Below are 27,231 nucleotides of genomic sequence, written 5' to 3'. Positions count from 1 at the left end.
ATACCCCTTACCTAACACTACGGGCAATTTAGCATGGCCAATTCAATGTCCAGGGGTGTGTAGGTTAGGTGCATTAGTCGGGGTAATTACTCTTCAGAGGGTCAGTGCGGACTTGTTGGGCTGAAGGGCCTATTTCCACACTGTGGGGATTCTATGAAGTATTCGGTGATGCTTTGGGAAGACTAAACCATTATCCTAGGCCTGTTGAATGACCAGTCCAGTGACACTATGATATCTTAGCCTGAACTGTGATTGGGGAAAGTATCGGGGAGTCAATACCAATGAATCAAAGCCCTACACTTTTGGCCTTTTCATAAATGCAAACACAAAGCCCTTCAGCCCATCCTTCAGAATCCTATAATTTGTCCCAAAATGATGAGCTAATGATAGGTGTAAAGTAAAAACAATAAGCCAGAAAAAGCAAACTCAAAAGTTCAAGCCAGGTAAGACCTCCAGGCTGTTAAACAAAAGCCATGGTAAAGTCCGTCAAAAAGATTTTTTTTGAAAGTGACACCAGGAAATCTAAGAGGGTAGTCAGCCAACTGGGATGAAGAAGAACAGACAAAGTTGCAATTAATTTAATATCCTAACTCCTTACCGATAATCACAACTCTTTAAGAAAAAAAAAATCAGACAATTTCATAAGGCAAATCCTTGTGCCAAACTGGTTCGAAAAAGTTGTGCCCTGGCAACTTCCTCTTCCAGGTCATACAGGGACATAAACAGAAGAAACGTGGAGGGATCAATGACTGGGGGAAAGTGAGGACTGCAGATACTGAGATCAGATAGGGAGAGAGTGGTGCTGGAAAAGCACAGCAGGTCAGGCAGTATCCGAGGAGCAGGAGAATCGATCCTACCGGATGAAGGGCTTATACCCAAAACGTTGATTCTTCTGCTCCTCGGATGCTGCCTGACCACAAATGACGAGGGGGCATGGATTTAAAAAGGTAGAGGCAGGAGGTTGAGGAGATGAAAAGGGAAAAAAAACGTTAAAACAACAACTTTTCACCAACAGCCTAGGGGGAATATCTGAAATCTACTGCCTATAGGGCCAGCAGGAAGCAGAAAACATTTAAGCAGAATTGGGCATACACTTGTGATACCAAAACAAACAAAGCTACAGGCCAAGTGTTGGGATAAAATAGCTGGATAGTTGGTTTTGACTAGTGCTGACAAAACTGAAAAGGTGTTGCTGGAAAAGCGCAGGTCAGGCAGCATCCAAAGAGCAGGAGAATCGACGTTTCGGGCATGAGCCCTTCTTCAGCCCTCCTGAAGGGCTTATGCCTGAAATGTCGACTCTCCTGCTCCTTGGATGCTGCCTGACCTGCTGCGCTTTTCCAGCAACACATTTTCAGCTCTGATCTCCAGCATCTGCAGTCCTCACTTTCTCTTAGTGCTGAAAGAAAGAAAATGGGCTGAATGGCCTTTTTCTCAACAGTATATCCTCAGACAGATTTCCACAGAGCCATCTTCATTTCTCCATTGGATACAGCCACTTCAGACAGGAACTGGAGACTTTTCCTGATCATAGAACACATTACATGCTCTATGGGGATTCAACAAAGCCAGTCAACCCACAGAACATCCAAGAGGTTAACTTCAGGAGCAAGCAGAACACCTTGTCATCCACTCCCAATGAATGAAGTGTTTCTGTCACTATCAGGTTGTGTGCATTCAAACCCTGCACTAAAGTTTTGAATAACATAGGAGGTTTGCAAGAGTAAGTATAGATTTTATTTTAGTCTTTAAAATCAAGAGTTGCTGATGCTGGGAAACTGAAGCACGTGAGGAAAGCACTAGCAAAACTCAGCAGGTCTGGCAGAAAGAGCCACAGAGTTAAATATTGGGCAAGCCCAGTGATCCTTTGTCAGATCAATAACCACGAGCTGGGTCGGCCAAATAAAATGCTACTGCGAGAGCAGATCAGAAGTTAGGAAACCTGCAAGGAGCAACTCACCACTTGACTCTACTTTTTGTCATTTACATAAATAATTTGGATGTAAGCATAAGAGGTACAGTTAGTAAGTTGGAAGATGACACCAAAATTGGAGGTGTAGCGGACAGCAAAGAGGGTTACCTCAGATTACAACAGGATCTGGACCAGATGGTCCAATGGGCTGAGAAGTGGCATATAAATGCGAGGTGCTGCATTTTGGGAAAGCAAATCAGATCAGGACTTGTACACTTAATGGTAAGGTCCTAGGGAGTGTTGCTGAACAAAGAGACCTTGGAGTGCAGGTTCGTAGCTCCTTGAAAGTGGAGTCGCAGGTAGATAGGATAGTGAAGGCGGAGTTTGGTATGCTTTCCTTTATTGGTCAGAGTATTGAGAACAGGAGTTGAGGTCATATCCTGTACAGCCACAACATCAGTTAGGCCACTGTTGGAATATTGTGTACAATTCTGGACTCCCTCCTATCGGAAAGATGATGTGAAACTGGAAAGGATTCAGAATAGATTTACAAGGATGTTGCTAAGGTTGGAGGATTTGAGCTACAGGGAGAGGCTGAACAGGCTGGGGCTGTTTTCCCTGGAGCGTCGGAGGCTGAGGGGTGATCTCATGGAGGTTTACAAAATTATGAGGGGCATGGGTAGGATAAATAAGCAAAGTCTTTTCCTTGGGGTTGGGGAGTCCAGACTAGAGGGCATAGGTTTAGGGTGAGATGGGAAAGATATAAAAGAGACCAATGGGGCAACTTTTTAAAACGCAGAGGGTGGTACGTGTATGGAATGAGCTGCCAGAGGAAGTGAGGGAGGCCGGTACAATTGCAACATTTAAGAGGCATTTGGATGGGTATATGAATAGGAAGGGTTTGGAGGGATATGGGCCGGGTGCTGGCAGGTGGGACTAGATGGAGTTAGGATATCTGGTTGGCATGGATGGGTTGGAGTGTGATGGAGTACTCCCATTTTCACCTGGATTAAGTACAGTGCCAACTACTCTACATGACAAAGAACCTCACTTGACTAGCATCCCATCTAAAAAATGATTGAACATTCTCTCCCTCTACCATCAATACAAGGGCAGCACAGTGGCTCAGCAGGTAGCACTGCTGCCTCCTAGTGCCAGGGACCCAGGTTCAGGTCATCCCAGAGGCAACTATGTGGAGTTTGTACATTTTCCCAAAGTATGTGTGTTTCCTCCAGATGCTCTAGTTCCCTCCCACAGTTCCAAAATGTGCAGGGGAATTGGCTGTGCTAAATTACCCACATTCCCCATGAGCCATGAGAAATGCAGGATTATAGGGATTGGAGGTGTGGGTGGGATGCTCTCAGAGCATTGCTGTGGACGGGAGGGGCCTGATAACCACACTGTAGGGATTCTGTAATTCGGAGTGTAATAGCAACACATCCCAAAAAGATATGCGACAAGACCTCACCAAGTTCTGAAGAACCTGCAAGCAAGCAACCCAGAAGAACAAGGGCAACAGGTAGATGGGAATACCACTATGAAGTCCCCCTGCAATGCACACACCAACCTGACATGGAAACATCACCATTCCTTCATGGTTACTGGGTCAAAATCAGAACTACCTCCCTCATGGCATGAAGTGTACTACAACAGCTGAGGGTGGCACAGTGACTCAGTGGTTAGCACTGCTGCTTCACAGCACCAGGGACCCAGGTTTAATTCCAGCCCTGGGTGACTGGCTGAGGAGTTTGCACATTTTCCCAGTGTCTGTGAGGGTTTCCTGCAGGTGCTCCGGTTTCCTCCCACCTGTCCAAAAGATGTGCAGATTAGGGTGAATTGGCCATGCTAAATTGCCGATAGCGTTCAGGGATGTGTAGGTTAGATGCATTAGTCAGGGAAAATATAGAGTAATAGGATAGGGAATGGGTCTGGGTGGGATGCTCTTCAGAGGGTCAATGTGGACTTGCTGGGCTGAAGGGCCTGTTTCACATTGTAGGGGGTCTGAGCTCAACTCTACCCTCTCCAGGGCAACTAGCAATGGGCAATAAATGCAGGGCCCAGTTTGGAATATCCATATCCCACAAAATGAAGAGTAAAACCACAAAGGGTGTTTCTGGCTCTGCTGGAAAGGGAGTTGCAGTTCTCTCCTGTGCAAAAACATGAACATCTTAGAAAAGAACAACTTTATGAAAGCAGGTTTTATTTCATCAGGAGATAAAAACCACGCAGCTCTACACAACTGCAGACTGCTACAAAATCCCATGAATATTTGTTACAAACCTGCAGTGCTATCGTTAATCCTTCAATATTGCTATCAGTACACCATCACCTCCCAAGTTTGCCTCTCAAGGTTATTGATCCAGACAATGTTCTTTGGACATGGTTCAAATCCTGCCATGGCTGATGGTGCAGTCCGATTCAAGTCTGGAGTCTAATGGATGACCATGACAACTGTCGATTGGAAGAGGAGGAGAAACAACCCATGTGACTTAAATGTGTTTTGGGGGAGAAAACTGCCATCTTTATCTAGTCTGGTCTAGATGTGACCCCAGACCCCCACAATGTGGTTGTCTGATGTGCTCTCCAAGGGACTTAAGGATGGGCAATAGAAGCCAGTGCAGCCAGCAGCACTTACACCCACGAATGTAGTAACATTCTGCAAATTGATCTTGTCCATAACAGATACTGTGCAAATTCCTATTGAGATCCATACAGAGCATTCAGGAAATGTACCAAATCAAGTACAAGAAAGTCCAGAGTTTCCAACTGTATTTGTAGTGCTCAGTTGCCAAGTTTCTAGCTGTGGAGTAGCCAACCCGGTGATTTGAAAAGGGCAAATCATTGTATTGGTCCCTCATGCGTGAGCAGATCACGTCAATAAATGCCAAATGAGATCATGTTGCACTTTCAGGAATGACTCTGCATTGCTGCACACAATACCATTGCATAGCTTGTGAAATCTTGAAATTGCACATTATAAACAAAATCAGCCCCAAACACAACAGCTATACAAATGAATAACGTAAGAATCTATTGCTGCTTGAAGATCTTTTGGAGGACAATCGAAGAGAGAGACAGACAGCCAGCCAGCGAGAACGAATGACAGCAATTTTGACTTGCAATGAAGAAAACACTAGAGGCCATGTCCTCCGAGGAGCAGCTCACTCACTGACTGGACCAACCAATTTTCAAACAAGTCACTTGTGCTTTGACAATTTGTTGGGAACATCTTAAAAGCAGCTGTAAAAGATGATTAGATTAGATTCCTTACAGCGTGGAAACAGGCCCTGCGGCCCAACCAGTCCACACTGACCCTCTGAAGGGTAACCCACCCAGACTAAACTTCCCTCTGACTAATACACTTATCACGATGGGCAATTTAGCATGGCCAATTCACCGGACTAGCACATCTTTGATTTGTGGGAGGAAACTGGAGCGCCCGGAGGAAACCCAAGCAGACACAGGGAGAATGTCTGTGTGGAGTTTGCACACAGTTGCCTGAGGCTGGAATCGAACCTAGGACCCTGACACTGAGGCAGCAGTGCTAACCACTGAGCCACTGTGCCGCCCCAAATGCTGTCAAAATGTACATCTACAGTTAGATTCCACTGGACAACTGGCTTATGCAATACCATGATGTGAAATGGGGAACTGCAGTCAGTCAGTTATTCCTCCCAATGAAACAAATTAATCCCACAGGAGTTTGACCAGAACGTGGTGTAAATCTACCCATTTTAAGTTAGACAGCATTACAAAAAAAAAAAATTAGTTTCCATTGCAACTGATTTCGGAGACAGGCTAATGAGCCTTGAAAGGGAACAAGGAGCAAAGTTCTTCAAAATGGTTATCCACAGATGTCTTTGCAGCACAAACCAGGGTGACTTGACATCGCCACAGCATTCATACCAGCCCAGGCAACACACTATTGTATCTTGTTATGTGTATAGACAGCCACCAACGTGGTAACCCATAGCCAGCTGGATAAACCCACACACAGACTCATCTTTGGAAGACTGCTAACTAGGTGTACCAGAAGAATTGAAACGGATAATTAAATGAGTGTTTCTTTCCTCCTCATACCCAGGAGACTAGTATCTCTAACCGATAACAGTGAAACCAAATGCTACCACAGAGGGAAAAAAAACATACTTCCACAACAAACTGGAGTTTAACAAATGCAGAGAGAGAGGTCATGACAGGAGATTTCACCCCCCCCCCCCCCCCAACCTCCCTTTATTTACTCCAATCAAATCAGATTTAAAACCACCTACACAGAACAGTTCTTGTAAAGCAATGAATTCACAAGCTCCAACATAATGCAGGCTTTTGATGAAACCACCCACAAATACTGTCAAGAAAAACATCTGAGTTTTGGGAAGTTCGGAATAATTTGCAAAAGCTTGAGTCTAGACAGTGGGCTAGTCCTTACATCTTCCAGAAAAACATTTGATAGTAAATAGCAGTAACGCCTCAAAACAATTGTGTTTGGTGGTTTGGATGTTGCAGCTAACGAAACAGAATTTTGAACAACTTGCCAGAATTAGCTCATCTCTCCACCCCAAGTTCTTCTCCGCCACCCTGCGCACCACTGCCCCCACCCCCACCCGCTTTCTATCGTCTGCACACTAGAATTAGTGTTGATCTTTTGAGCCATATAATCTTCATTAAAAATTGAATCACTGCCAGTAATATAGGGAGAGTCAACCATAATCAAAATGAAAAGCTGCCACTATAGCAGTCTGGAAGGGATTCTGGTACTGGTACTGCTCAGCCTTTAAAATAATAGGCAAGATGATTGAAATGATCAGAATTCATTTTTTAGGACCAGACAGTCATTAAATTCCAACAGCAAATTTTGGGAATGGCACTTCTGCACTACGCTTGCATTTATTTTTTTGGCCAGTTCCATTACCTTGTTTGTTCTGCTTAAGTGCATCACTCCATTTTCTCAACCCGATTTCCATTTGCCACTGATCAGTCCATCGGATCAGCCACCCCACACCTTCCTGTTGGCTATCCTAAATCAGTATTTACCACCCCACCAATTTTTGTATCACCCACCAACTTGCTGATCAACCCTTCTAAATTCAAGTCTGAAATCACTTGTATAAACCCCCAACATACATCCCTGCAGAACTCCAATGGGCATTGATGTCTGATCAGAAAAATACCCTTCAAAACCATCACCTTCTGCTTTTTGTGGCTCAGCCAATTCTGCATCCAAGTAGCCAAATTTCTCTTGTTAACGTTGGAGAAGTTGAAACTTCATGACTTTCAAACTTCTGAAAATTTGCCTACATATTGACTATTTCTCTTGCACTGTTAGGTATGCTCCTAGCACTCTGATCGCTCTTTTTTGGTTTTCACGTTCTACCATATAGTTTTATTTGAGGAGATTTCCAAAACGTCATTGCTCCTTACTGCTGTAATGGATTTCTGATCAATACTGCAACAATCCCTCCTCTTTTACCTTCTTCCTGTTTCACCTGAAGATCCTGTATCCTGGAATACTGAGCTACTAATCCTGCCTCTCTCTAACATGTTTCAGTGACAGCAATAATATAATAGCTCCATGCTTCAGTGTGCCCTCAATTTATTGCCTTGTCAGATTCCCCAGCATTAAAATAAATACTACCCAACCTTGACAAACTCCCTTGAGCCTTAAAATATAGGCTATAACTTCTAATGTCTTCTTGATTCACTGGTACAATGAAAGCTAACTCCTGAAAACAAGCAGGAAATATAGAACTGTTCTCTGCATAACCCATTCATGGCTAAAAAGCCATAGAAAGCAGGTCTCGAGTCCGATTCTAACAGGTAAACTACACAGTATTGACAAATACAGATGACAACCAGATTCCAGCTCTCTATTTCCCAACATTAAAAAAGGGACGGTTAATACTAACATTAACCTTGAGATTTGAGCAATTAAAAAAGTTTGAACAGTCAACAGTTGTATATTTCCTGCTTGTTTTCAAGAGTTAGCTTTCATTGCACAAGTGAGCCAAGATGATATGAGAAGTTATAGACTACATTTAAGGCACAAGGTTGGATGGCATTTATTTTATTTTAATGCTGGGGATCTGACAAGGCAATGTATTGAGGGCATGCAGAAGCATGGAGCTATGATGTCATTGCTGTCACGGAAACACCAATTCAGTTTATTCAGGCTGACCTGTTGGTGCTGTACAGATTTATTTATACAAGACTTACACAACCAGTGTGCTCAGTTTTTGTGTTTCATTCACGAGTAACACCCCCCCTCCCCCTCCCAATCCAGAGTCCTTGTGTTGCAACTTCCTGCAGTTTTTTTCCTCCCATTTTAATGACAAATGTTCTTTTGTTCTCCCTTCCAAAAGGTGAAGCTTCCTGGTGGATGAGGCTAATCGACAGGACAAGTAGGAAACTGTTTAACCTACATGACCTGCAGTCCAGAATCAAGACCATCTCAGCCTTTGGCCACCATGCAATACAACATCGATGCCCCCTCTGTGTACAAGCAAGTGGTAAAGCTCCAAACTGACCAGCAATACATTCATAAAAACAAACAAGTGAATGGGCCTTGGGTTAACATTCATAAGACAAAAAGTCCTCTACCAGCCAGCTCACACCACACCACCCCAGACCCAGACATCGACTGGGTTACATGGATCAATTTCAATATGTTGGGACCCTCCTCTCAGCCACAGTAGGCTGAGGTACAAGATTGACATTGTTCTTCCAAATGCTGAGACAGCAACTGGAGCCAGAGCAACAAGACTTTGAACTCAACACCAAAGCTCATGGGCTACAAGACCGCAGTGTTATTGGGCCTCCTGCCCAGGTTGGAGACATAGACAATGTGCAACAGCCACCTGAAAGCCCCTCAAGTCTCCCCAGGAACGCCTCCACAAAAATCATGCAAATTCCCTGGCAGGATACACAGCCCAATACCAGTGTCCTCTCAGATCAACACCCCCAGCAGAGACAACAATGAGTATTGGATGGGGATAGTACGTAGGGAACATTACTTTCAGTTTAAGATGAACAGCACTTTGTTTAACCCTTTGTTGTCCATGTCCTGGGAGTGAGAGATGGGGAAAGCATCAAGGGAACTTTCATTTACTTTTAGTTTAAAAGAGAGTAAAAAGGAATGCCCAATGCCGGACAAAACTTCCAAAACAAGTTGCCTGCCTCAAACTTAGTCACGGCAATGGTTACCAGGACAGCAGAGGACATACTTCCAGAATGCTCTCAAAAAGATTTCCTGAGAGATGCAATATCCACATTGAGCTGGAGATTCCCACAAGTCAAAAGGCAAAAATGAAAGAAATACATACCAAAAAAAAACAGATCCACAATGTTTGGAACTTATCTGGGCCCAGTGGAGGTGAAGGGACAAACTATGGAGGGACAGTACAGAGCCCTTTACCACTGTGTGGACACCACCCAGCCAGCTTACATGAGACAGTGCCTGTGGACCCATTAGCCCACTCAGGAGCCACACAACTGTAGGAAGAAAAGGAACCCTCAGTTTGGGGGCAATGCCCAAAGGAGGAGCTGGTTGAAGAGTGAATGGAGGTAAAGAAAATAACAACTCTTCCTTCTTTCTGGTGAGGTATGGTATCAAGACGTGAAGGAATCAACAGAGACACCCTTTAGGGACTCGAAGCTGAAAAGGCCAAAAGCAAATTCAAGATATCAGTAACTGACTGCTGGATGAGCCACTAACCTTTGGGAGTGTTTTTTTGTTAAAAAGTTGCAAAGTAACCAAATAGCACAAAGACACATGCTTAAAAGCATATGTACTGGGGTATTTATACAAGGGAATTCAGAAAATTAACATCTTATTTCAGGGACATTGTTCTTTCTAGGAGTTTGGGACTTGGCTTCCAGGTCTGAACAGTCATACCAACCTCGAAGTGTTAGTAAGGAGCTGACTCACACTTCAGGCTCACTGCCTTTATTCCCAATGAAGGGCTTTTGCCCGAAACGTTGATTTTGCAGCATCTTGGATGTTGCCTGAACTGCTGTGCTCTTTCCAGCACCACTAATCCAGAATCTGGTATTATCACTAGACTATTCAACAAGACCCAGGTTTGAAACCCAAGGCAGATGGTGGAGTCTGAATTCAAAAATCTGGAGTCCAATGGCAGTGAAACCATTCTGGATTGTCATTTAAAAAACGACACACTGGTTCTTTAATATCTATGAAGAACAGAAACCGCCATCCTTAGCGGATCTGACCAACATGCAGCTCCAGACCAATAGTAATATGGTTGGCTCCTAACTGCCCTCAGGGTAGCGAAAAGATGAACATTATAAAAGGCTGGTGGAGCCACAAAAACTCCTCTTCTGAATAGGGATTTTAAAAACTCTACAGATGTTGCCAGACCTGCTGAGTTTCTTCAGTGTTGTGTATTCCCAGCACCCACAATGCTCTGCATTTATTGTAAGTCAGTTGTCTGTCCTGTACTACAGCAGTAACTATACAAAGCAATGCAGCAAGAGATCTAGGGATCACAGAAACCGTTATTTAGATGCAAACCTCTTTTCCTACTCATCCTGCTCCATCACTAGGTATCTGATCACCAACTGTATCCACCAAACCATCGCTGGACGTTCACCCAATTCTATTTAACATGAATCATGAAACAAACAGTCTGCACATGAGAGTCTGACTATTCACCTCATTAAGTAACATGTACCAAACTGGGATGGTTGATGACATGTGCAGTGCTCATCAAATAGCATCCCAGCATATAACATTAAACCACATTCAGGAGCAAATTAAAAGCTACCTCTAAGGATTGCAAACCAGTGATTAAACAGTACTCAAAGTCCAGATGCTGCTTTTAGATATTATATCAGCAGCTAGATCCTATATTCACTGCCCTCCCGCCACGTCCCCACCTTATCCCAATATCAGAGTGAGTCAATGCCCAGCTGCCAGGAAGCAGTGGAGACCTACTCCCAAACCCCTTCCAGAGTCATTCAAGCCGGCATCATTAACAAACAAAAAGGTGGGAGTACTGTCTCCTTCCTGGCTGGCCAAGTCAAGGTCAGCAACAGAGATCAGGTATCCTCCCACAACACAACCCAACTGCACATGCCAAGGAATGCAAGCTGGGAGAAAAATCTAAACAGCTACCAATCGACTGAGGATTCTATTTTTAAACTAAAACAAAATGTTGTCAAAACAGCTAGAGATTGGTGTTCCCATTCAGTGCACCATCCGTTTGTGGGCATTTTGCATTCAGTGTGAAAATTTCAGGGAATCAAGCACTGAACCAAATGAATTAAGTTTGCTTTCAGTTTCAATAAGGAGTCTACAGACCGAATGCCAAGACTGCATCAGGCAGATATACAGTTGTGCTCAGGGTTTAGTGATAGAGATATTCCTGGGCAACAGATAAAAATCAGTAGTTAAAATAGGTGTAGTCATTGTTGATACAAATTTGCTGAACTAAACGAATTGTCAATTTCTTGGTAAAGTTAATTAAGTGTTCAAAAGCTTTCTTGGGAAGATAGATATCTCAATCTAATCAGTGCAAACCTTAAACAATTTCAGATCCATGGGAGAAAATACATGTGACATTATCAACAGGACAAAGCCAGTCATCTGATGGAATGCTTTCCGTTATTGCCAACAGCATCTCCATCTAAAAACACACTCCCTTCAAGACACCACACTCTGGTTGCAGAGAATCCCATTTACAAGGTTTCCAAATGTTTGCCCATTTTAAATCAATGGTTGTCGAAGTCAGTTTTAAAAAAACGTAATTGAAGTCTAATTCTCTCCAACTTCCATGTGAACCCATGATGTGGAGATGCCAGTGTTGGACTGGGGTGGACAAAGTCAGAAGTCACATGACACCAGTTTTATTTAAATTCACAAGCTATTGGAGCACTGCTTGTTCATCAGGAGTGCTGGATGCTTAATGACTTCACCTGACAAACTGAGCAAAAACCTTGCTATTTTAAATAAACTTGACGTTGCGTGACTTCTGACCATATGAACCCAAAAAAAAAGGTACAGCATTGCTGCAAATTCAGTTGCAGCAAGCCGGAGCTTGGATTCAAACATCAATTGTTACCTGAAGTATACGGTTGACTTGATTAAAAACAGCAGCAGCCAACACTAACACCGCTATTTGTTATGGCAAAAGGTTTAACCACACAAAACTGTTTTGCGATTTGGACGGTGTTGGATTCTTGTGCACGGCCTCAAATCTCTCCAGCTGGCCAGTCACCAGTGTTCGATAGTGTTTCAAAAGCAGGTTCATTATACAGTAAGACCTTAAGAAATAGGAACAGGATTAAGCTGCTTGGCCCTTTGAGCCTGCTTGGCCATTCAACACGATCATGGCTGATCAACTGTCCCCCGATTCCCCAACTGATGAAGAATCTATCTCAGCCTCAAAATATTCACAATGGCCCTGCCCCAGCAACTGTGGCAAGGAGCTCCAAAGACTCAAACATCAGAAAAAATTCCTTCTCATCTGTCCTCAATTCGTACACCTTCATTCTGAGGCTATACCCTCTGGTTCAAGATTCTCCAATTTGGGGAGAAATCCTCTCACCATTTACAGAGCCTATATATTTCAGCGACATCATCCCTCATTCTTCCAAACTTCAGTGAGCAGAGCTCCAACCTGTTTAGCCTTGGTTAATAAGGTCATCCCTCCATCCTAGTGAACCCTCTCTGAACTGCCTCTACTTTCCTTAAGGAAGCAGAGCAACACTGCCCCCAGTACCCCAGATGTGGTCTCACAAATATGGTGTACAGCTTCTGTAAGACTTCCCTCCCCATATTCCAAACCCATTGAAACAAGGGTCAACATTTCACTAACCTTGCTGACTACCTACTGCACTGTTCTAGCTTTGTGTTTCATGCATGAGTATCACCAAGTCCCTTTGTATTGTAACTTTCCTCCAGTTAAATGCTGCTCCTTTTGCTTTCCTTTCCAAAATGAACAACTTCATTTCTACATTTTATGCCATTTATCAACATTTAACCTATCAGTTTGTATCCCCCTCACAACTTGCCTTCCCACCTATTGAGACATCGGCAGATTTAATTACAGGACACTTACTTCCTCCCTTTTGAGGAACCTGGTGAAAGGTCTTCCAGAAGTCCAAATACAAACAGGTAGGCAAATGAAAAAAAGAGAGTCACTTGGTGCAATCACATTCTACTTATGCACAATTTAAAACTTGCACCCTTCTAGCCCAGAGGTAGCAGCACTACCACTATCACACAAGAGCACCTCTGCCTCAAATGATTCCTGAAATGGTGATACATTAACAAGAAATGGTCATACATTAACATGGTTTTGGATCAATGAAAGACAACTACTCATCCAGCATTTAAAACCTTTTCATCGGCTTGTGGTCAGGCCACTCCAGCCAGCCATTAAAGCAAACATCAACAAAAAGGACATGGAATAGCAAAATGCACATGATTCTTCGTGGGTAAAACTATGGAGTACCAATCCTGGAATAAAAGCCAAACACTACTTTTCTTTTTAAAAATAAAAGGAAAAATGGACAAATTAGAAAGTAGCTTAGAGTAAGCAAAAAACTTAAATAACAGTACTAGGTAATTAAACTAGGTACATTTAAAATAATTCCAAAAGGGAAAAACAGCCATATTCCTGACATATTCAGTCTACAAGCTGTTCACTGACCACTCTTGAAAGATCAAAATTGCACATTTCAGCATCAACATTTTGAAGTGATGGGGCCGGTGTTGGAATGGGGTGGACAAGGTCAGAGGTCACATGCCACCAGGTTATAGTCCAACAGGTTTATTTGGAAACCATTGTCAGGTGGTAAAGTGGGGTGGGGGGGCAAGCCCTTTATAAAAGGACTTTTCAAGTCCTTTTTAAAGGAAGGACTAAAAAGGAACTGTGAAGGAAGTCAATGAAGACAGACAGCCTACAGTAAAGTCTTCAGCTCTATCATCATTACAAAACGTTGCCCAAGACACAGATTTACCAATGTCTGCGGTTTAAGAGCCAAAAAAAAAAATACATTCCCAGCCGTTATACATTTAAATCAGAGTAGGAATTTTATCCACAACTCTGCAGATGTGGAGAGTTAACTGGAATTTCAAACACAAAAAGGGAGGTTTGGCAAAAAAAAACAACATTTCCCCTGTTTTGGGGAAGGATTAATCACAACATAACACAAGGAAAATTTGGGGAAACCCAAGATCATATATTCTACGGCTTTCTCTTCCCTCACTGCCTCCTCTGCCAAAACATTGAGCAATTCTCAAACTGGTCGAGCAGTGTGTGGCTGCTTGTCTAGTAGATTGTAAAACAACTCTGGCTTTCTTCCAGTCTTGTAGTCCCACAGCTTGCTCCAATTTAGATAGAAAACTTTTTTTGGAAAAACTGTCCTTTAATAGTCCCTAATGGATGAAAGCAAAAAAGGAAAAAATATGCCAAATAATATCTGCAAAGTGTAGGCATTGGATATTTTGATCATTCAATATGAGCCAACTTTCTACATTTTATTACATAAAAGACAATGAAAAAGACAGACATTTGTAAAAAAAAGTTTTTTTTAAAAACTAAAAGGAGACTGATAGCATAACACTATTGATTTAAAAACCCCACTGTATTTAGCGTCATTAAACAAGTGTAAAATGTTTGGAAGCCCAAGAGTACATTCTATTTAAGCAACATGGTAGGTCAGAGGCCAACTGTTCCCACAGACAAGGAAGGAAGGCGGTCATTTTAAAATCTGAGTCTCAACATGCTTCCGACATGTACGGGATGAGACAGAGACAGGGAGAGACACAAGGACTTTAAAGGGAAATATGGAGAGGCGGAGAGAGAGAGAGAGAGGGGGGGCTCAGACTAAAAATCATTAAATTTACTTTCCCCTCTTCCCAAACAGTATTTTTTGAGAACGACTTATTTTATGTTTTCAGCATCTGCAGTACTTAGTTAGGAGAATGCTACAATTCAGGTGGTTTCTGATTAATACCAAAATTAGAAGCATTCCCACAGAGATAAATACCCAGTCCCTGTTCAAGGGAATGCAGAGGAATCTAAGTAGGCACTTTGACACTGTGGGGGGAGAGAGGTGGGAGGTGATGGACTGCTCACAGTAACTTCAAAGCATGAGACGGACAAAAGATTAAAACGCATTTTAAGCTGGCTCCTACTTAGAGTTTAATTGAACTGAAGTCAGAGAGAAATTAGAGAAAATATCTTTGTGGAAGTTAAAGTCAACTCTGGACGTTCTTTCTGCACTAAGTTCTGGATTCATCCACAGCAGTCCAGTGTCTGATAACAGCTCAAGGATTAGGAGGCTAGATGACATTCTTTTTGAGGAGTTTTACCAAGCCTTTTAAAAAACAAACAAAAAAAAAAGGTTGCAAAGCAACAACCTGCATTCACACAACACCTTTGATTTTTTTTAAAATTGTGCCAAAAAGGTTTTAAAAGGGACATGGAGAGACAGATACAGACTTACAGTAAAGTCCTGAGCTTGAGGACTTGATAGCATTACCACTGGTGAAAAAATGAGGGACATGCAACATAAAAAAAGATCAAAACGAGGGGAGCGTGGGAGGTTGAGAAGCTCGAGATAGGGGTGAAGGTAAGATAACAAGCAAACATTGTGAAAGAGCAGGAGAGAGAGTGGATCCTAACAAAGAGGAATTTCAAGTGGAGGATGGAGATTGCTCTGCAAGCTAAAATGAAAAAGTCAGCAGGCACTGGAGTGAGGGGTAAATGTAAAGGCTAGAAAGTTGATTCTGGGTTAGTTTCTCTGATTAAAGGTGGTAGGAGCACAGCATTGGTAGATATTTGCAGACATAAATAAAAGTGATTTCAAACAGCCAGTCCATCTTACAGGTTGGTTTAAGCCTCAGGTATGTTGCTGAATTCTAGGGAAGCAGCTTCTTATGTCTGTCCTTTCTACAAGATGTTTAATCAAAACAAACATTTTTCAGATGAAAAGATTAAAGCATCAGCTCTCTCATTCTATACAATCCACGAATGCTTCTGACATTTAAGTTTTGGTCTCAAATTTGCAGCAGCTATGGTATTTGGCTTTTATACATACAATCACCACCAGCCTCATGCGCGGTTACTTCAGAGTTACTGAGGACTCACTGTTGCACAAAGAATCAAATCAAGAACATGCCAACACCCAATAGTGGAAAAACAAGTAGGAAGATAAAAGAACTCCAGAAGTTCACCTATGCAACAAAACTGAACCTCCCAAATATCAAGTCTTTTTCTCTAATGTATATGATAGCAAATTCTTTTTGTAATGCTTCGCATTGACAGCTCTCTAGAAAAAGAACTTAACACACACTTTTGACTTAAGGGGGAAATGTCTCAACAGCATGGGTGTGACCCTCTTGAGAATGACTGATCAGTGAACATTAAAATAAAAAAAAGCTTGTTCAGCAGATTTGTGAAGCAGTTTTTAAGACAACAGTGGAACAATCAAGTTAAACCAGCTCTGTATTCACTCATGTGGTAAACATACAGCTAAATATGGTTTCAGCAGCAATATTGGCCATTATTTTACAGAATTTTCACAAACTCCAGTTTTATTTGTTGTAAAACACTTTTCAAAGCTGGCCACCAAGAATGAATTTTTTGGCATATCTAGAAACACAAGAGGTAAAACAAATACCTCTTGCTTACAACCATTTCTACAGATAGGGATTTCTACAGGCAGGTCCCTAGCTGGGCCAATAAATATTTCTCGGCCCTAGCTCCTGAGGGGGCCAGGATGGCCTCACTGTATTAAGTCACCAAACTATTAATCCCGAGATCCAGGTAATGTTAGAGAGACTTAGGTCCAAATCCCACCATGGCAGTTGGAAGTACTGGAATTCAATAAAAATTTGGAATTGTGTCTAACATTGACCATGGAGCCATTGGCAAATGGTCAGAAAAAAAAACCCCAGCCATCCTTACTTGGTCTAACACGTGACTCTAGGCCTACAGTGAACTCTTCACAGCCCTCCGAACAATTAATGCTGGCCTGGCCAGCAACACCCCCATCCCATGAACAAATTTTAAAAACCTGCCTGTCCCAAGAGACTCTAGCTCAAGGGGGTGAAAGGAGTGGCTGACCCGGGGACTCTTGGACTCTAGGGTGCACTGGAAACATTTTTTTTAAAAGAAAAGATAGAAACCTACCAATTTGGCCATGTTAAAAATGCACCTTCACAACCAAACAGCCCTGGAGTGGCACTTTATGGCAGACCTTCAGGTTCAGAGGCAGGGTGCCTACCCACTAAGGCCTTTCACCAAAATTTCAATCATTGGCAGTGTTAAGTTTGCAGGTGCAGGAAGAATCTGATCAGCATTTTGACTGCACATGCCATGTGGCAGCAAGCCCAATAATAAATGTCAACTTGCTAATGGTCAAAAGCTCTCATCACCAAAAGAACAGAGGGGGAATATTCAGTGTTAAGTAAACTTTAGATTAAAAAAAGAGAAACTTGGTTACTTACGGTCCAGTCCATTAATGTAGCGCATTCGGATCTCACAGTGACCCCAAACAGCACTTACAACTGGATAAAGTTTTTTCCCTTTAAGTCCTCTACATGCAATGCCCAGATAATGTCCATCCACAATATAGCTTAGCGTTCCTTCGTCCATGTCCAAAACCACCAGGAATACATCTGGTACTATAAAGGTTTCATGGGGCTCCAAGAAAGCTGGATAAGTCTGGCTTGGTTGATTCTTGCCGTCAAAATAAAGTTTGTTTCGCCCGAGGTCCCAGCCCCAGGATTCACAGTTACTACCAACAAGTGCTGTGTAACCTACAGAGTGCAAAGGAGCATCTATTGTTGCGACACCAACCACTGCATGTGTTCCCCGTTGTCTCATTGCCCAAGTAATTTCCCAGACATGTAGTCCTCTGGTATATCCCACTTTGCCCCTAATGGCATCAGTACTCTGAGCTACTGGATGGCGATGAAATATTAATTTGTCATCTTCTTTCACAAACACATTTAGTGATCGATCGTCGTTGTTCCAAGAGTGCAATAGCTGGACCTCACAGGAAGCAGATGGCATGTCCAGGAGCATGTCCAGACGAGCAGGTTTGCAATAGTCAAGCCCTTGCTGCGCATGACGTAGAGACCTGTAAGAGGGGTCTCTCACATCCACAGTCTTAAGTCCAACAGTAACTCGCTGGCCCATACTTGAACGTCCAGGATAATACGTAAACAACCCAATCTCCCCCCCCACCCCTCCTCAATGCGGTCTTCCAAATTTGCTTGTCCCAATGTGTTCAGATTGGGAAATGCCACCAGGTGACGACAGAAGGTTTAGCTGTATTTTCTGAAACACAAGAACAATTATTCAAAAGAAACAGGTCAAATAAACCAATTGTATTCAGCTTCACAGAATTAGTCTTCAAAAATTAACAACAATAGGAAACAAAATACAGAACTGGGGGATTATAATAAATCAAATGGAGGCTCTTTTCTTTCAGCTTGACAGGTCACCAAATAGGTCTTTAAGAAGGGGCTTTAGAGTGAACCAACACACATTTTGTTCCTACTGGTAATGTCAATGGTCTAATAGCTCAAAACATTCATCTGGAGTTTTTTTGAGGGAAAAAAAAATCCCAGTTCAAATTCCACCACAGTAGTTTCTGAAATTTGAGTGCAGGTAATAAACCTGGAACCAAAAGCTAATTTCATAGTCTCAATGGCAGCGGCTATCAGATTCCTTTTAAAAATCCAACTGGATCATTACCACTCTTTAGGATGAGAAATCTGCCATCCTTACTTGGTCTGGCCTCCATGCATATGTTGGATCTTTAACTACCCTCTGAAACCGACCTTTCGCAAAGTAAGTCCATTCAAAAAGTGATTAGAGATGGGCAACAAATGCTAGCCTTGCCTGTGATGCCCAGGTACTGTGGTAGAATAAAAGAGAAACACCCAAATTTAAAAAAAAGTCTAAACAGGGGAGTGTCAGTCATAAATCCAATAAGGAATTTATGGCAAATCCCCCTCCAGCTGTCACTTTTGCTAGCCAAGGGTATGGAGGGAAACAAAGTGGAGAGAAAGGGTGAGTGGAACTGGAGTACAGAATCACTGGTGATCTTATTCAATGGCAAGGTCAGGCTGAATGGGTAACATAGTAATGGGAATGGGCCATCAGGTTAGAATATAGAACTTTGTACCACATGGGTTGTTGAGGAAATAAGCCAAGTGCAAAAGGGAGAATGGAATCAGAAGAATTTGTTGAGATCTAGGTTCAAATCCCAACTGCTCCAGATGTGCAGGGTATATGACACACTTAAATGAAGTGTATCCAGCATGAACCTACCAGAGGCATCTTTATCAAACTGCAGGTAGAAGAGCAGGAGAGATGGGATAACTGTGCCCCTGAGGTCTCTACTCTGGACCAGGAGATGGTGACTGAGGTGGACACTGATACCAAGGAGATACTGATGCTGCTGGACTTTGAAGGCTTTTTCAAGCTGCAGGTCACCCAACCTTCAGTAGGAACAGCCTTCCAGACTCCAAGAATCTAAAATTTATTTATAAACATGATTCTAAACTAAATATCTAAACAGTAATTGTTTAAAAAAAAAATCTACATAGAATGGAAAAAACAGTTCTGTATGCAGGGGAAACTCCATAGACCAGTGCTAAATAACCAGCCAGCCAGTCTTGGTCTCTTGTCATGGTCACACAGATAGTGCCTTAAAATGATCTACTGTTCAGCCCGATCCAGATGAAGGAGACGGAGGTAGAGCAGATAGAGCTGATCAAGGAGGGTGTTGGATACCAGTAATGGGTGCCCAAAATAGAAAGATCAACGTCCCACAGCATACACCCAATTCAGTTTAAAAAAAAAGACAAAAATACAAAATTACTTTTAGGTCTTCAGTGACATACGATATATAAATTACACTACTCCCACACACTAAGTAAAAAGCAGAAGACCAAAATGACTAGTCCCATTTTCTCAGTAGGCTAAAAAAAATGCTCACGCAGTGCTCCACATTCCAATCAAAAGGAATAGACAGGTTACCACTCCCTACTGAAAACAGTTTCTCAAAGTCACCAAGAATTCATTTTGATTTGCATAAAATGGATTCAAGAATTTCGAACCAACTATTTTGGAAAAGCAGTAGCTAGCTCTGCTGCCTCACAAGTACCAGGGAGGTGGGTTCGATTCTAACCTCAGGCAACTGTGTGGAGTCTGCAGGTTCTCCTCGTGTCTGTGGGAGTTTCCTCCAAGTGCTCCAAGGATGTGCAGGTTAGGTGAATGGACCATGGAAAATACAGGGTTACAGAGATAGGGTAGAGTAGCGGGTCGGAGTAGGATGCTCTTTGGGAGGGTCAGTATGGTCTCAATGGGCCGAATGCCTGCTTCCACACTGTAGAGACTATTTTTGCCTGTTGATTTGATGCCTCCTGACAAAAAGCAGTGAATCTATCCAAGACTCTGTCATAATGCTTCTACCCAGTACATTGCAATGTTTTATTACATTAGAGGTGTTGTTATATTAATAAGTTGAAAAGGTGGTCAATGAATTTTACTTTGAAATCCAACAACTGAACACAATGGCATTCTTGCTCATCTGCCTCCACCACTTTGTAGGCAGTTCCTTCAAGAGACACCCCACCCCTCCCCCCCCCAAGGTACACTGACCACTTTCGACAAAAAAAGCCAAACAACTTCGATTCTATGGCAACAGAAAAGAACTGTTGCCCCAGGCTGCTCAGAACATGCCTAATAGCACCATTACAGTCTTTTGTTCCCAATTACCTTCAGATGCAGAAATAGAGTTACTGCTGTTGTTTTTTGAGAAGGAAAGAGGAAGGTGGAACACATTAAGGGGTGAGGTGGTACACAGTTCTACTCTTGCCTCAAGATACTATTAAAAAAAGTCTGGGTGGTGTCATTGAATTAAGCGAAATTAAACCTTGTACCTATATTTGAGTGGCTAAAATATTAATAATTATGGTTTGGACTTATTATTACAGAGCCCTCAGTTGGGTGGAGGGATAGCTAAAGATAAAGAAAACTATGATCATGCTTGTTCCTACAAATTCGGAAACATCAGCTTGGAGCATATAGATAACCCCAAAATCATGGAGGGATAGATGCTTTATTCCCCTGGCATCAGGTCATGGCAAACACAAAGGGGGAGGGGGGCACGGGAAGAAAAGGATTAAATCCAAAAGTAGTTATGTTGAATTATGCTTGTGGTTTATGTTTAGTGGAGGGATTAAATTTGCTTGATGGATCCTTCTCCCCTTTGGCCAAAGACACCCTTCAAGGAGGGTCCATTTGACCAGTCAAGCTGCCTTGCTCGATTTCCCTCCCTCACTGTTTCCAGCTGCTGTTGTTAGGTGTCCCACTGTAAGAGGAGTGGCAATAGATGAAAGTTTATGCTAAACTGCAGTAGCGTATGAAGTCAAATTCAATTGTTACTAGCTGCAGCAGCAGGAGATGGGCTTCAAGGTGATGGGAACTAGCTGACATTTTCATCAAGAGCAGAGGTCACAAAATAGTGCACAGGACAGCATTTACTAAGTGGGAATGACTATAAAGCGACACATTGGGGGCGGCACGGTGGCACAGTGGTTAGCACTGCTGCCTCACAGCGCCTGTAGACCCGAGTTCAATTCCCGACTCAGGCGACTGTCTGTGTGGAGTTTGCACGTTCTCCCCGTGTCTGCGTGGGTTTCCTCCGGGTGCTCCGGTTTCCTCCCACAGTCCAAAGATGTGCGGGTCAGGTGAATTGGCCAAGCTAAATTGCCCGTAGTGTTAGGTAAGGGGTAAATGTAGGGGTATGGGTGGGTTGCGCTTCAGCGGGTCGGTGTGGACTTGTTGGGCCGAAGGGCCTGTTTCCACACTAAGTCTAAGTCTAATTTTATGAAAAAGGAAGTGTCAAGAATGAGTCACTCCCACTCAGGTAGGACTAAAAAGAGAAAAAAAAAGGTTGGTAGCACCCAATATTAACAACACTCAAAGAATTCAACAACATTAATTTAACACCATTATAAGATTCCAGTCCTGCTAAGGTTATTGCCACAGTCAACAATTCATCGTTGAATTAAGGAATAAGGTGATGCAATCTCTTCCTCAACTCCCCCTCTGCAGTTAGACTTCAGCTTCATGTGACCTCAGGAAGGACATACTGGCACTGGAACGTGTCCAGCGGAGATTCACACGGATGACCCCTGGAATGGTAGGTCTAACATATGAGGAACGGCTGAGGATCCTGGGATTGTATTCATTGGAGTTTAGAAGATTAAGGGGAAACTTAATAGAAACGTACAAGATAATACATGGCTTGGAAAGGGTGGACGCTAGGAAATTGTTTCCATTAGGCGAGGAGACTAGGACCCGTGGACACAGCCTTAGAATTGGAGGGGGTCAATTCAGAACAGAAATGCGGAGACATTTCTTCAGCCAGAGAGTGGTGGGCCTGTGGAATTCATTGCCACGGAGTGCAGTGGAGGCCGGGACGCTAAATGTCTTCAAGGCAGAGATTGATAGATTCTTGTTGTCTCGAGGAATTTAGGGCTACGGGGAGAACGCTTGTAAGTGGAGTTGAAATGCCCATCAGCCATGATTGAATGGTGGAGTGGACTCGATGGGCTGAATGGCCTTACTTCCACTCCTATGTCTTATGGTCTTATGGACACATTTCCAAGTTAAAGTCCTATCTGCTCCAGGTCTGTAAGGACATCTCTGAACACACAATAGAAAATAGCTCCCCTTACCACCTCCAAAGCTGAAAGTGGGAAGATATTTTCTAGTGGGACTACTGCTGAACTGGTATAACATGGGCTTGGTTCAATGACATAACAAGTGATAGTAGTATCATATTTATGCCAGGTTTCTGTTCTGCTTCCACCCAATTGCTGATTAAAGTCTTGGTCAGATTTGGGAAAATTTTAAATTACATTACTTTTGCTTTCAGGGATACAAATGGGCTGTACATTTTAAAATGAGAACAGGTCGGTGGTCAAAAATGTGAAAAATAAACTTCTCTCCACAGATGTGGCCAGATCTGCTCATTTACTTTGGTACATTAAGTTCTCAGGTAGCAATTCGAAGCCTAAAATAGCATTTAATGACAAAACCAACTCACTCAAAAGGGAATATTAAAGCAACAATCCAAAACTTCATGGTAGCAAATAACAAGAACCAAAAAAGATTTTCCATTTATTCCCAAGTGGGGCTATGTTGTTTAGACCTCCTACAAAAACACACTTCTTCAAAACGCAGTTCTGTACATACCTCACATTGCTTTTATTCTTGCAGGATAACCTTCAGGGTTGGAGTACATTCTTCCAGGAGTCTGCAAAAGAGCGCGCACTAGGTGAGAAAACTAAATTGTTGGTCACAAACCATTTAGTGATCACAATCTAGGTAACATTAGACAAAATGCCATGAAATTATTACAGACAGACAGCAAAAATATTTAGTCCATAATTAGTTACTTATCCAGAAGAGTTTCAACCATTTTCAAAATTAAAAAAATTAAAACATTGAAGATGCACTCAGGAGGTAGATTTGGGCAGTTGTCCAATGTTGTTAAATAGGTTCAAAATTAAAATAGCAATTCAGACCAAAAGATGTCAAGATGATTAGCTTCAGAGAGAGACAATTACAGACATGGCAGCAAGGAGACTGGCTCCTCCTGTCTGTCTGTGTCAGGAGAAGTATTCCTTGCAGGGGAGCATCTGCCAGTTTGATTTTTAACCAAAAATGCATGACTGTGCAAATACACCAGGTTATACAAATTCCACTTAAAACACCAATACTTCACAGCCACACCCATCCATGAAATGACTGATCTCGCAGCGTTGAGAAGGTTCTTAAACTAAAAAAAAGTCAAAAAGGAAAACATGCAACACTAGCAGAAACTTAAATCACTAATTAAATACTTAAATTGGTTACAGGCCTAGGGGGCTGGTTTGTTCATTTTTTTTCCCCCAAATAGTGAACATCCTGGGGAGGTAATATTTTTGACAGATACTGAAAAGATCGACTTCTGGCATTTACTGTCAAATTGTGGAGTAGTCTTTGTTGGAATGTTGTACAGACAAGCAATTCAAGTTTTAACAGATCAAATACATTGATCACACATAGATACACACTTCATTTCTCATTCATAACTATACAACAAATCCAGAACAATCTCACAAATCAGTGTCTACCATTACAAAATTCCAAGTGGATTAAATTACTTGATTTCTAATCTAAAGCGTTGTAATAATTTATGCGTGCATCTGCCACAAGCAAGTATGAAGGTAAAGACCACGTTGGCCTTTTGCAATTAAAAAGGATCTGGGATGCAAACAAAAACAAAAGGTCAGCTCTTATGATGCAGCAGTGCCCTCACCTCTGAGCCAGGAGGTCAGGGTCCAAGTCTGAGTCAGATGCACAGCACAGAAACAGATCCTTCAGTCCAACTCATCCATGCTGACCAGATATCCTAACCTAATCTAGTCCCATTTGCCAGCACTTGGCCCATATCCCTCTAAACCCTTCCTATTCATATACCCATCAAGATGCCTTTTAAATGTTGTAATTTTATCAGCCTCCACCACTTCCTCTGACAGCTCATTCCATACATGACACCAGTCTGAAGTTGCCCCTCACATCCCTTTTAAATCTTTCCCCTCTGATCCTAAACTTATGCCCTCCAGTTCTGGACTCCCCACCCTGGAGAAAAGACCTTGTCTATTTATTCTATCCACGCCCCTCACCATTGTATAAACCTCTAGAAGGTCACCAGTCAGCCTCTGACGCTCCAGGGAAAACAGTCCCAGAGGCAAGTCGTAACATTCTCTGAACAAACTGACTGAAAACAGAACAAAAGGAAGAATTGACGAAACTGCTTAGTGTCTTGAGACAGAGTTGGTTGTCCCATTCATCTTCAGTCAAAGCAAACATTAAGAGGCACAGTAGTTTTACCTTCCTGTATTCAGGGAGGGATAAGGGCGGGGGGGGGGGGGGGGGGGGGGGGGGGGCAGAGACAGAGAATGATTGCCCATCTGCACAGGGACATGGGTTCCTGGTAGTCTTTGAGAACACAGTTTCTCAAGTGGACCTTATAGTCATTTTACAGGGAGGAACGTCCAGATAAGACAACATACATATTAACTGGGGTGACTGTTACAATCAACAAGTAAATCAGTGGCAGAGACCAAACCCTTTACTGTTATACAATGAATGTTTTAACCTTGTTAACTGGATTCATACAGGTCAATACTGCCCACCCCCCCCACTGACCGTGAACTGACCTTGCATACTGAATGCTTCTAATATTGTTAAATGGTTGCACATAAATGATTGCTTTTCCACCTTGTTAACCCATCTCCCTTGCCTCCAACACCCCATTGTTAACTGCAAGTTCTTATCTGATCTGAGTCATGCTCAGGTGAATCTCTTGTTTCACAAAATTCAAAATGTAACTCTTTCCTTGCCTGCCATACCAGATACACCAATAACCAAGTCTACACCAATAACCGTGAGCATTACGTGCTCCATATCCAAAAGGACGGACATAGCTGACTGGTAGGAATCAAAGATTCATTGGATTGGTCCCTAGGATTAGAGGGCTGTCCAATGAACACAGCCTAAGCAATTTGAGCCTTTTTTTTTTAAAAAGGTGAGAGGATCACTGCACAAGAGGTGGCCAGTTTTGCTCATGGTAATGCTGCTGCTGAAATCCACCAAGTCCCACTCATTCAAACATTCCCTGAGGCCATGCAAATTTGCTTCAGATAATTATCAGCTTCTCTTGACTGAATTCATCTTCCTCATACTCCTGGGCAGGAGCCTGGAATAATGAGAAATATTGCTTCGAAATATTTGGGACTCCAAATTAGACACAAGGGGGGTCAGTTTTAGGATTTGAGAGAGAAAAAAAAAAGAGTTGAGCATTTAGGACAGGAGAAATTTCTTCACTTGGAATGGGTGGTGCATCTTCTCTACCCTAGAGGATGGAGGATTATCCATCTTAAATATATTCAAAGCTAAAAGACGGGGTTTCACGGTAATGAGAGATGCCAGAGATGAATGGGTAAGCAAAGTTGAGGCAGCTGCTCAGCCAGGATTGTCCTAAATAAATCTAGCATTTAAATGTTAAAAAAAGTGTCCAGAACAAAACACTCAAGTTCAATTAAACTACAAAAAAAAGTACTCAAACTCACTTCAACCACAACATTTACAATAGCTTATCATCACTGACTTTCTTCCCCATGTAAAAAGAACATATTTAAATATCAAATTATCAAACAAATTAAAAATCATTGGATGTGCATGGTTATTGGGAAAGGGCAGAAGTCACAGTGCTGTTTTTCAAATAGCAAGTGTAGACAGGGTCACCCATAGCTCCTGTTCTGGCACCGTGAACAAATCACCACAACAATCACAATCTAAAACGGATAACCAGAATTTAGAAACAATTTAGGGAAGGAGGACAGAAGGAATCCAGAATGAGTAGATACAGGAAAAAAAAAGGTTAGATTAGATTAGATTACTTACAGTGTGGAAACAGGCCCTTCGGCCCAACAAGTCCACACCGACCCGCCAAAGCACAACCCACCCATACCCCTACATTTACCCCTTACCTAACTACGGGCAATTTAACACGGCCAATTCACCTGACCCGCACATCTTTGGACTGTGGGAGGAAACCGGAGCACCTGGAGGAAACCCACGCAGACACGGGGAGAACGTGCAAACTCCACACAGTCAGTCGCCTGAGTCGGGAATTGAACCCGGGTCTCAGGCGCTGTGAGGCAGCAGTGCTAACCACTGTGCCACCGTCGAGGTGTTTTGTAATTTTGCCTCAAAAAAGTCACTAACTATCAAAATGCACAGATTTCACTCTCCAGCGCGAGTGCTTGACCATTTCTCCAAGTTGAACTGGTATGTAACGGCACTGCTACACGCAACAGCTTAAAAGGCAGGAGATGATTGAATTCTGTAAAACATCACACACTAGTGGCATTGTTGGGGCATCTAGAACCAGGGCACAGCATTTCATTTATAAAAAAGGACATCACTACTTACGTCCAAGATAAAAATAAATTTTACTCAGAGCATGGTGAATCTTTGGAATCCTCCAGTCCAAAGCTCAGTCTGAGTAGGTTTATTGTAGACTTTGGCACATTTTTTTGTTTACCAAGAGTATAGAAGGATAACGTGAGAGATGTGTAGGTCACAGGCATTGAAGACATCTTAAAATGATGGAGCAGACGGGAACAGAAGTAGGCTGTCCAATTTCATACAAATGACGACAGATGTTGGGATTCAACTGCACTTTCCTGCCTGCTGTTTATTTTAGTGTACCAATCA

At 42.5% G+C, this 27,231-nt stretch overlaps 1 protein-coding gene across 9 annotated transcripts in view; it reads right to left on the bottom strand.

Annotated features, from left to right (window-relative positions):
• spsb1 (splA/ryanodine receptor domain and SOCS box containing 1) overlaps positions 1 to 27,231 on the bottom strand; it is a 95,205-nt gene that overhangs the window by 5,727 nt on the left and 62,247 nt on the right. For all 9 annotated transcript variants that reach the window (XM_060852211.1, XM_060852207.1, XM_060852212.1 and 6 more), the window contains 2 exons: positions 23,158 to 23,218; positions 17,385 to 18,219 (listed from right to left, as the gene is read on the bottom strand). In XM_060852211.1, coding sequence (XP_060708194.1) covers positions 17,385 to 18,078 — 694 coding nt within the window. In that variant the 5' untranslated portion in view covers positions 18,079 to 18,219; positions 23,158 to 23,218. The remainder of the gene's footprint in view (positions 1 to 17,384; positions 18,220 to 23,157; positions 23,219 to 27,231) is intronic.

This window comes from Hemiscyllium ocellatum, chromosome 37 (genome assembly GCF_020745735.1).
Source record: "Hemiscyllium ocellatum isolate sHemOce1 chromosome 37, sHemOce1.pat.X.cur, whole genome shotgun sequence".
Lineage (NCBI taxonomy): Eukaryota > Metazoa > Chordata > Chondrichthyes > Orectolobiformes > Hemiscylliidae > Hemiscyllium > Hemiscyllium ocellatum.
Note: the sequence above shows the minus strand (reverse complement) of the source record. Positions and strands in the feature narration are given on the sequence as shown.